The following is a 12,282-nucleotide window of genomic DNA, read 5'->3' as shown; positions in this document are numbered from 1 at the left end:
TTTTAAAAAGGAGTTATGATCAATGTTATGAAGTTATAAGTTTTAATAAAACCTGAAGGGGTTTTTTTCCTTTCGAAACAAGAATTTCGTATGCTTCCGTTGTTGAGGTGATGGGAGAGAAAATGTAAATTAAATGAGAATAAAGAAAAATATTTGATTGAGAAGTTACTTTTATTACCTATCCTCGAAAATGAGTATTGATTTCTCTGATTGAAGTAAAATGCTGGCAAACTTTAGTTGTTGGGGTCTTAGGACATTTTAATAGTGCCTCAAGGATTTATTAACCTCCTTTTTTTAGTTTAAAATACTCTTTGCAGATAACTCCTTCTGTTAATAAGTTCTACAGGAAGAATAGTTGTGAAAGTCTTTCATAGGGTTTTTAGTAATATTTGAAAAGGTGGAGAAGACTTGTTTTGTTTAAATAAGAATTAAAAATAATTCATTTATGATCATGTTAAAACATTAGATTTCAAGGTTGCTAGCGGAAGCAATTTCCAATTTTAGGAAAGTAAGAACTCAGTGTCTTTTTCTACTTGGTCATTCAACCGAGATAAAATTCTGTAGACTTGAGTAATTTTACTGTGTTGACTTAAATACTAATTTGGTGTGGAAGGTTGGATAAGAAAGAGAAAACAGTTTGAAGAGAAAATTGTTTTTCCCAATACATGTATACTATAGATCAAGATTAGTTAGTGCATTTTTATATAAAATTATGTTGAAAGTCTACCAAGCTTAAAATTGGAAGGTTGTTTTCCTTCCAAAAGAAATTGGCTGCTTATTTGACCCAATTTTCCCGTTAATAAGAACAACATTAATGTAGACCTTATCAAGTAGGAGAAACTTGAGCTGACCTTCATATGACCAACTTAGGCGTTTCAACAAGGAGCCATATCAAAAACTAAAAGTCAATTGTCATTTGCTCAAGGAAGGGCTCACCAGTAATTGTTAGATATAAATAGATACCAATGAGACGCATAAACTAATAGTTTTGCCTTTAGCATAAGCTATGAGACAATTCAGCTTGAAATTCTAGGACAATGTATTTAATAATAACTGAGCCTGGACCAATTTCAATATGCTTTTAGAATTGATTGCTTTGATCTGTGAGGAAGCAGTTGTCCTATAAAGCTGCGATAGAGTGCATCAATAGTAGCCTCATTCCATTGCTATGTAATTCAATGTAAAGTTGATGGCATATTGTTAAATTTGATAGATGAGGAAAAAATATACTTTTCAATTGATTTTAGTTGCGCCACTGTAGATAAAAGAAACAAGTGCTTCAGCTTTCATCTTATGTCTTTAAGTCACTGATAAGGGCCTTGTCTTCTCCTAAGTCATCAAGAAACTTTTCGCTCATGTCTATAATTAATTCACAGTCTAAGAAGTAAAATATGGGGCTATTTTCATAAAAATGTCATTCAAATCAGTGACTTTACTCAGTTGCCCAACCCATTTCATTTGATGTTCAATCCATCTAGTAAAGTTCACTAGTACTAGTTGTTGATGTTGTAGTTTGTGGTCAAAGGCTGAACGAACAGCTACCATTAAGTCACTAAAATTACTGTGTAGGTTCTTTAAAGTTGTTCGTATTTCATTTTCCCTCTTCCTTACTTTCTAATGATATTGATTTTACAGGAATATGTGGAACTAGTGGAGAGTAACAATAACAATAATGATCATTATTATTTATTACTGGCTACAAGTGACAAGGTGAATTTAGATCTTACTAACGTTGGGATACTGACAATCAGAAAATTTCATAAACAGACGAAACTAAAATATTAAAACTCAATTTAAGGTTTTCGTAGAAACACAAAAAGTATGAATATTGTTAGGATCTTGTTTGCATGTAGTTTAAACCACTAAACATACTAAGTGACAAAGAGGGTGTGTGAATAGACAAAAACATTAACACAGACTTTTATAGTGACTATTGGCATTCATATTCCTATCATATATGGTGTGTGTGTTAACTAACATGGTGTGGCTTAATGAAAAGTAAGTTCTTTTGCAAGAAACATAATTGGGTAATACAAATTTAATAAGCTAATAGGAAGGAACTAATGCTTTCCCACTAAATTACAAGTTATTATAATTATTTTATTTTTCCTTTATTGCTTTCTGATACAAATGATGATAAGTTGTATATTTTCATATATCTACTAAACCCAAGTTATTTAACCCCTAACCTTTTTATACCCCTTTATAGTGTGTTATTAACTATGTACTCTATTAATACTGAGTAAAATAAGTGAAAAATAACACAATGAATTAATAATTAAAACATACCTTGAGAAGTGCTTGGTGTCGTTGGTGATTGTAACATCAGTTGATGGAGAGATTGAGCTTTTGATATATTTCTGTTGCTAAATAACGTTCTTGTGCTTTTTCTAGTGCAGATGTAACATCCTGCCATGATGCCTCAGGATAAACACTCAGCCATTTTGTAAGAAGAGCAGCTTTTTGTTGGTCGATTCTTCTATTTTCACATTCAATTACTTGGATATGATCACTCTTAATACCAGGTAAGAAAGTACCAAACTTTTGCCAATTGACTAGAGTATCTAGTAACTCTATTAACTGATCATACTTCGGTCTACTAGACAAAGCAGAATCGGACATCTTCGACTCTGAAAACGTTTGCCTGTCTAAGACTCAAAGTAAGGTGGGGTGATCCAGGAATTTGATTCCGGGAATTTTTTGGTTTCATATACTACGTCTGCCAACAATATCAATTTCAAGTTAGGCTTGCATGAATAGAGAGAGCACCAAATACTTGAAACCTCACTTCTATTAATTACAAATTATAATTTAAACAGACAAACATATTGGATATACAGCATTAATTATGCCACTACTGCAGACGAACCCCATTTTTCTAAGGATGTGCGTGTAAGAAGATATGAAGGAGCTATGATATTAACATTTTGCTTTCAAGTGTTCTATAGCTCAATATTAGAACATATTAAAAAAACGTTATTATTTCTTACACAATGTTTGTCATCAATAACATCATAATTCAAATCTTTATATCTAGCGACATCAAGACTTCTATATATCTTCACTTCATCATATAGTGATTGAATCACTGGTTTAAGTGGTTCAAATTGACCCAGTTCTGCTAACTCATTATAATAACTCCATTGATTATCACCTAATAAATGAGTGTGTCTCTCTTTAATTCCTTTCTCTACTTGTATACGAAACATTTCCTCTTTTCTTCTTTCATTTCCTCTTGACTAGGAAGTTTTGTTCTACCAAGAAGAACAGAAAGATAATATTGTACTTGTACATCACAGCAGACAGGTGGCACTACAGTGAAGTTAAGTCAATGAAGGCCATAGATGGATGGACTATGTTAACAATATGTTTATATAATGGATGTACTCTATTGTTAGTAACTTGTATCCCACACTCTGGAGTTAAAAATGGAAACTCGTACTCATATCCAGTACATAGTATAATGCTATCAACTTTCTCTTTGACTGTGTCTCCATCATCAAGTTGTATAGAACCTGTTTCTGAAATAAAAGTAATTCCTTTAACTTCATAGATATTTCCTGGAAGTAGCGATGTTATGTGTCCTTTACAATGACTGACTAGAACTGTTCTTGCCTTAGTAGCAACTTCAAGACATATATCAATACCTGATTGACCAGCTCCAACTACAAGAACACATTGTCCTTCAAAGGGATCTGGTAAACGATATTCATGACTATGTAGAACAGTTTCCTTTAAAATGTTCCAGACCACGTACATTGTAATGAGGTACAAATAAAATGCCTGTAAGAAAAAAATGTAACAACATTTCACAAGCAAAACAAAGTCAATAGACGTCAATTTGATGTAATTTAACTTAACTACCCATTGCAAACTAACACAACATCAAAAAATTTCTTTTCTTCATCACCAGAATGAACTTGTTTAATATCCACCTCCCAACATTTACCATTTGTAACTTCAAATGGATTAAGGTAGCCATTTCTATGATTAATAACATTCATTGGTGATGAGCATGAAGGAGTTACTCTCTTTACTTGAGAGTAAAACTGTATATATTGATAGAGTTGGTAATGTTCAGTATATTGTTCTAAGTAATGTAAGACATCAGAGTGATGGACAAATGAAGGTAGACTGGAGTCAAATGGAAAGCCAGGATAACACATTACTTGTTTAGGTAAGTTAGTTTCTTGATAGATTGGAATAAAAGAAAAAATTATAAATTGCTAATAATACTAAGTTTGTTGATACTGTTATATGATGTATAACTAAATCAGTACTTTGAATCTAACATATGGTCAAACTTTAACAATGTAATCTCCAATTTGTTTCATGAATACTACAGTGGTCAATATAAGTACCACATTTCCTTAATAAACTTTAACCCCCAAAGCTGTAAATTGGTGCCAATGCAACTGATTATTTAACCCTTTGTTGGCTAATAATTGTTGGCATTTGTCAGCAAAAATACCCATGCAAACTCAGAAGTGGTTTTTCGGGGCTATGAAGTGGTCATGTTAGCTTTGAGTCTCTTTAATCTTTTCCTTTTAGTACTTCAAAAATCAGAAGACACCTCATTGCATACTAACTATGATAGAAATGATGAGGCAATAGTTATAGAGTTGTAAAGGACCTGTGCTTGAAATGAGGCACAGATGATGTTGCAGTAGGTATGAGCAAACTATGAGTACACTAGCACAGGTCAAAGTTCATGCAAAAGACAATGCTTTGTTCAAGGATTATTATTGATAGTGGAGGGTGTGGCTGTTGGTTTTGCAATTTAATAGGTGAGGTTATAGAAAGTACAGACCTCACTACATGTAAGAGCAAAAACATAATGCACATAATAAGTGTTCTAGATTTTATAAATGCAATAAGTTTCCAGTTGAGTACATTATTGGTGAGGTTGGGTTTACCGGATCCAACCCTAGGAGCCTAAAAGGTAAGATTCTAGTGAATATAAGACTAGTTCTAAATAAAGTCTGGACTATGTATAAAATGTCAATCATAGCTATTTATTGAGCAATACTATAAGTCCTCTTTCTTACTTCAAATTCTTATACATGCTGGAGTGTATTGGTAGTCCAGTCTCTTCATCTTGACCTATTTTATCAGTGTAGACCCAAGTACCACCTATTTGGTTGGTCTGCTCAAATGCTTGTACTTTGAAGTACTCTGGATAACGAGTGAGATGCCTTAAGCAACATAGCCCTGCTACTCCAGTACCAATGACAGCAACCCTCATTTCCAGGTCAGTAGCCATAATAGATCTAATTATACGAAAATAAATAAATATTTTAAAGTTCCGATCCTTAAATTACCAAGCAGAAAAAGTTTGTCTAAAACGAGATGCCTAGGACAAGGGTAACAAGAAAAGTAGATGCTAATTGTTCTCAGATGACAGCAGATAAAGTCAAAGAAGTTACTGAAGTAACACCAAAGGAACATCTTCAAGCTGTAATCCATGATATGCAATGTTAAAGTAAATATGTAAAAAATTGACTCAAAGCTCATTGCATGTAATTACGTACTGTTTAGTTCCCAGAATTATTGACTTGACTTGTAAGAAATATGAAAGGGAGGCACTTAAGTGTGTTCGATTATTAGAGTACCATACCACCTGTAAGTGTAATGTGTGATAGTCAGATGATCATTTTTTATTTAGGAGATATACAATATGCCATTGACAGAGTTTATAAGTAAGTGTGTGTGTGTTAACAAATATATATAGAGAGAGAGAGAGTACATTTTTCTCATTTAGTTAAAGGTGGTACTATGGACTTAGTAATGCAGTCACTAGTAAGTTGAACAATATTATATATGTTATTTAAGTAGTATGTCTCTAGAGAGAAGAGAAAGATGAAAGAGTTAAGTTTGAAAAAGTTACAGTTTCAAAAGAAACTGAATTCTAAACTTATTCAAGAAATTGAATTCTAATTGAATTACTAAAGTTAAGATTGACTTTAAAAAATGTTTTTATATAAAACTATAAAAGATATAAAATAACAAACTAAAAAAAACAAGTTATAAAAGAAATAAATAACAAGCTATAAATCAGAAAAAAATATATAAACAATAAAAGAGAAAAATGAGAAAAAACTATAAAAAGAGAACAACAAACTAAAGAAAATATTTTTAAAAGATTAACCTTTGAAACTAAAGTTAAGATTGACTTATTTTCGCCAAAACTTTTTATAGAACAAACTATAAAAGATTAAAGACAAAACTATTTAAATTAAAAACTATAAAAAATTTACAGAATAAAAGAAAAAATTAACCTTTGAAACTAAAGTTAAAATTGACTTACTTAAATTTTTTTTTTTTAGAACAAACTATAAAAGATTAAAGACAAAACTATTTAAATTAAAAACTATAAAAAATTTACAGAATAAAAAATAAAAGAAAAAAAAATTAACCTTTGAAATAATAAAAGAAAAAATTAACCTTTGAAACTAAAGTTAAAATTGACTTATTTTAGCCAAAACTTTTTTTTTTAGAACAAACTATAAAAGATTAAAGACAAAACTATTTAAATTAAAAACTATAAAAAATTAATTTACAGAATAAAAAATAAAAAAAATTTAAAAATTAAAGAAAATATTTTTAAAAAGATTAACCTTTGAAAACTAAAGTTAAGATTGACTTATTTTAGCCAAAAACTTTTTTTAGAACAAACTATAAAAGATTAAAGACAAAACTATTTAAATTAAAAAACTATAAAAAAAATTACAGAATAAAAATAAAAAAAATAAAATATAAAAATATAAAAATAAATTGAAAATATAAAAAATGAAATAAAAATAAAAAAATATAAAATAAAAATTGTCTCTGTAGTTGAAGAGTCCCCAAGAAGTCCAGTGAAGGTCTCCAATCCATCAAGAAGTCCAGTGAAGGTCTCCAATCCACCAAGAAGTCCAGTGAAGGTCTCCAATTCAACAATAGTAAAAAAAGAAGATGGAGAGTTCCCAAGAGTCCAGTCAGTCCACCAGTTGAGAACATAGAGGGAGAAAGAGAAGAATAACAACTGGATACTAAAGAATAGATGAAAAGTGGATGGATGGATGGATGGATGGAAAGACAGCTCACCTTTTTCACCAGTGCTGCTCCTGCAGGGAAAGAAAAAGAGAGAAGTTATTAATTGTTGGTGAATGAATGGATGGATAGAGAGTGAAGAGAGACAGAGGAAGTGAAAAAGGACCACCAACCTACACACACATACAGCACACACACACGCACCCTAGAAGATCAGAGCTCCCCCCCGCCACTCGGCGGCCTGAGATATTAAAAAAAAATTTTTTTTTAGGCCGCCGAGCGGCAGGAGGGAGATGATTTTTTAGAGATTGTATGAGTGTGTGTATAGTGTATAGGCTGAATAGCCCAAAAAAAAATAAAAATAAAAATAAAAAAGAAGAGGAAAGAAGGCTTGAAGGAAGAAGAGAGAAGAGAATGAGCAGGAGAGCAACTCACCTTTTTCATCAAGAGAACATCAGAGAACTGAGAACAATCAATCCATCAGTGAACTGAGAAGTATCAAAATATCAGTGAACTGGAACAATCAATCCATTGGAGAACTGAACAATCAAAATATCAGAGAACTGAAAACAATCAATCCATCAGTGAACTGAGAAGAAAATAAAATATCAGTGAACTGGAACAATCAATCCATTGGAGAACTGAACAATCAAAATATCAGTAAAAACAATCAATCCATCAGTGAACTGAGAAGAAAATAAAATATCAGTGAACTGGAACAATCAATCCATTGGAGAACTGAACAATCAAAATATCAGTGAAAACAATCAATCCATCAGTGAACTGAGAAGAAAATAAAATATCAGAGAACTGAGAACAATCAATCCATTGGAGAACTGAGCAATCAAAATATCAGTGAACTGAGAAGAATCAATCCATCAGTGAACTGAGAAGAATCAAAATATCAGTGAACTGGAACAATCAATCCATTGGAGAACTGAACAATCAAAATATCAGAGAACTGAAAACAATCAATCCATCAGAGAACTGAGAACAAGCTAAGCAAAATATCAGATAACTGAAAATCAATCCATCAGAGAACTGAGAACAAGCTAAGCGAAATATCAGAGAACTGAGAACAAGCTAAGCGAAATATCAGAGAACTGAGAACAATCAATCCATCAGAGAACTGAGAACAATCAAAGACGAGTCGTAGCGACGAAGACCCACGGGGGTCTTTTACCTTGTATAACCTTGAAACATGAAGTCCTTTTATGTTATCAAGACATCTCTGTCACGCTTCATTTTGACAAACACAAGGCAAAAACCCATGACAATTTGGCGGGAAATGCCAGGACACTACTACTATGTAATTTTGGCTCGTCGGGCGTGTGCTAGTGGCTGATCTTTCCCGCCAAAATGATGGTCACGCATTTCCTTGCTAGGTGTGTACACGTGCTCTTGATATATTCCCGCCCGACCAATGTGGTTTAATAATATTTATTTTAATTTATTATTTAATTTGGTGTTTGTTAACAATTTAAGTTTAGGGTTCAGTGTCTATCAATACACACAAATGTTATTTTTAATTACACATGTATGATAAAAATTGTATTGAAATACTTCAATTTACTAGTGCTGATGGATGTGCTAACTGTGCTTTTATTATTGGACTCTCCTTTACTAGACTCGAGACCTTTCAATTTCAATTTTCAATTGGGTCCTAGGTCCAAATTTAACTTGCATAAATTGGACCTAGGTCCAATTTTAACTAGGAACAAATTTGCCATGAGAAACCCTCATTTGCAGGTCAGTAGCCATAATAGATCTAATTATACGAAAATAAATAAGTATTTTTAAAGTTCCTTAAATTAGGAACTATCTGTGGCGGGAAAGTTTGTCTAAAACGAGAAGATGCCTAGGACAAGGGCAACAAGAAAAGCAGATGCTAATCGTTCTCAGACGACAGCAGATAAAGTCAAAGAAGTTACTGAAGTAACACCAAAGGAACATCTTCAAGCTGTAATCCGTGATATGCAATGTCAAAGTAAATATGTAAAAAATTGACTCAAAGTTCATTGTAATTACATACTGTTTAGTTCCCAGAATTATGACTTGACTTGTAAGAAATATGAAAGGGAGGCACTTAAGTGTGTTCGATTATTACCAGACAAGAGTACCATACCACCTGTAAGTGTAATGTGTGACAGTCAGATGATCATTTTTTATTTAGGAGATATACAATATGCCATTGGCAGAGTTTATAAGTAAGTGTGTGTGTGTTAACAAATACATAAGAGAGAGAGAGAGTACATTTTTCTCATTTAGTTAAAGGTGGTACTATGGACTTAGTAATGCAGTCACTAGTAAGTTGAACAATATTATATATGTTATTTAAGTAATATGTCTCTAGAGAGAAGAGAGAGATGAAAGAGTTTGTTAATGAGTCAACTGACTGGGAAGTATCTACTAGTACTAGTCAGTTACCAGGTAAAACAGAGACTAAAATTTGTTATGATAAGGTAAGTTGAATAATAGATAAATGGATGGATTATTAGGTAATGATTGGATGGACAAATAGATAACTAACTATATTATAATATCTGTTATTGAACTAATGAACATAGGAGAACTTGAACTCCAAGAGAAGTTGAACTAGTCACTCCTGCTAAAAGAATGACAACGTGAGTTCGATTTAATGAATTTAATACACTAAGGAATGAATTGTGTTCAAATATAATATTTTGTGAGTACAGATAAAGAGTTATTTCAATGCATTCATTGTACATATTGTCTAGCCATTATCTTATTATCTAGCAGTAATTTAATTCTTGTCATATGTTTTTATATACTTTAGACGAAGTGTAGCAAATTCTACAGTTAAAAAAGCACAAGAAAATGGAACAATTCAAACTAAAAGAACAAGAGGGTAAGTAAAAATAGAGATAGTTTATACATTATACACTGAGGACAAGATAGATATGTAATTTATATATTGATGACTAGAGACCAGAGGTGTATAAACTCATAATTAATGAGACCAAGGTGTGTGACTGACTTGTACTGTGTTGACCAATCAGATTACTTCATTACATATGCTATATTCATTGCTTTGAATATGCCTATATCAGGATCTGTTTGTTAGCTTTAACTTACTAAGGGATGCTTGCCATTTTACTTGTAGTAGAAGAAATAGACTTATTTACTCTTTTGTTTATAATACATGACCAGACTATTCTGCTGCACCATTGTTATCCCCACCCCCTACTTTGTTCAATCAATTCAGGGCAAATTACATCATGATAAGCCTCTTTGCTTAGAAGGAAGGCCTTGTAAGACTCACATATTCACTAGTTTCAAAGAACATTGTCTACAATTTATTACTAATCATTTCAATTTTTGGCCATTATTGATACATAAATCAGCAGTAAATATAAAAGAGTCCAAGCTATCAAGTCAGGATGGTGGTCCTGAAAGGAAGAGAGTTTCCTGACTTCTTATTGCTTTTTTGTATATAGGAAAAATCAATTCAGTCACACACTTTTCGATTGTCAGTCTTCCCGAAGGGCTGCAGGTTCGGGAAGACTGACAATCGAAAGAGTTAAGGACTATATCAAATCCAAAAAGGCTGCTAATTCATTTGTATTGCAAATCCGAAATAATTCATTGTACTGTGATATTTAATACAATCTTATAGTCTGAACACTCTGACTTCATATTTGACCACCTTTTTGCTACTAGTAAATGAATTACCATATATGGCAGAAAATTATATAGTAAAGTCTTGAGTATGATTTGCCAAATCTTCATATTAATAGTAGATAGCAAAAAGAAAAGTGTTTAATTTTATAATGAAATGCATATTGTGTTAATTTAGGGAGAATGATATGCAATATAACTCTATTATTTATTGTGTTTACTAAATTTTGCAATTTGAAAACATTAAAATTTAGAGTATATACTATACAATGTTGAAAACCAGTTGGTTGCTATAACTAGATGTTGTAATATTCTTATAAGGTATTGAAATGTATCATCAACAACATATTATATACTGTTTTGATTACAGTAATTATTATGGAACTAACTAACAGTTCAATACTATTTATCCTAACAAAGGACATCCATATTGTATTGAAGGCTATGCCTAATCCAATCTAATTTTATTTAGCATATAAAAATTATTTTATTATGATTAATTATTTAGTTTTTATTACTAAAGTAAGTAATAAGTAGAAGTCACTTTTTATATATGACATATAAAATAGTCTAATATTTGTTTTGGACCTTGTTTACTTCTATGTCTGTTTGTTGCTATTGTTGTTATATGCTATAATTGAAGGAACAAATAAATTAAAATACATGTTATAACTGTCAGATGTATATGATAACTATTAACTATAATTGTAAACAGTCAGTTGCTAAGTATTATATGATAATGGGTATGACTGATCATGCTGTGAAAAATTCTATAACTATTTTAGAAGGTTCTGGTTTCATAGTAAAAACCAAGTGGAATTAGAAAAATTGAAAAATTACCAGCAATGTTTATGAACATAGAATACTAAAAAATAATTATTAACTTTAAGTCTTCAGAAATTAATGTCTTGTTAATTGTTATGATTTGTGCCGTTTTATCAAATCTATATTACAATATAAATACTACATCCTGTAAATTACATCATAACAATATTCATTACAGGCTGTAAGTTGTTGCCCCACAATCATAGTAATACAAAATCAGCAGTAAATATAAAAGTGCAGTCTAGGAAGTCAAGTGGTGGTCCTGAAAGGAAGAGAGTTTGACTTCCTCTCTGTGTGTTAAACAATTGTCTTCAAAAATTACAAAACTTTATCAATTCTGTTCAAACTAGCAGAAAAGGAAGTCACTCATCTGTCGGTTGTCTACAGCCAACAAATGAGTTATGGGCCTGGCAATCAAACTAATTCATTCTGTACTGTGATATTGTTTAATTAAACAAATGGGCCTTGACTCTCTTGCTTCGTATTTGACCACTTTTTGCTACTAGTAAATAAGTTTCCTATATATCAGAACTTCAGAAGTTTTTATAATGGTTTTACTGTGAGTGTCAAATCTTCATATTAATATTAGTTAATACTAATAGTAATCTATATCCTATGTCCTTAATGTTCAGTTTCATAACGAATTGTATTAATTTGCACATTTGCTTAAAATTTTTGCTACAATTTGTTACTTAAACATGTAATAATAGATGTGCTATTATCTGTTATATTTAGAATGGCTGCTTCAACACGTAAAAAGAGGCTACTACAAGAGGAACAAGTTGA

The 12,282-nt window shown here is 31.4% G+C and overlaps 1 protein-coding gene across 1 annotated transcript; it reads right to left on the bottom strand.

The window, feature by feature from the left end:
* Positions 1-2,990: 2,990 nt before the first annotated feature.
* LOC121391907 (flavin-containing monooxygenase FMO GS-OX-like 7) lies at positions 2,991-5,263 on the bottom strand (the record flags this gene model as incomplete). Its single annotated transcript, XM_041523371.1, is given in 6 exon segments — positions 2,991-3,217; positions 3,220-3,324; positions 3,327-3,726; positions 3,728-3,783; positions 3,950-4,189; positions 5,050-5,263. Coding segments are annotated over 6 exon segments (1,242 nt in total), but the record flags the coding sequence as incomplete, so codon positions are not given.
* Positions 5,264-12,282: the final 7,019 nt, after the last annotated feature.

This window comes from Gigantopelta aegis, unplaced genomic scaffold, assembly GCF_016097555.1.
Source record: "Gigantopelta aegis isolate Gae_Host unplaced genomic scaffold, Gae_host_genome ctg3082_pilon_pilon, whole genome shotgun sequence".
Lineage (NCBI taxonomy): Eukaryota > Metazoa > Mollusca > Gastropoda > Neomphalida > Peltospiridae > Gigantopelta > Gigantopelta aegis.
The sequence above is the reverse complement of the archived record's forward strand: the minus strand, read 5'-3'. Positions and strand labels throughout refer to the sequence as shown.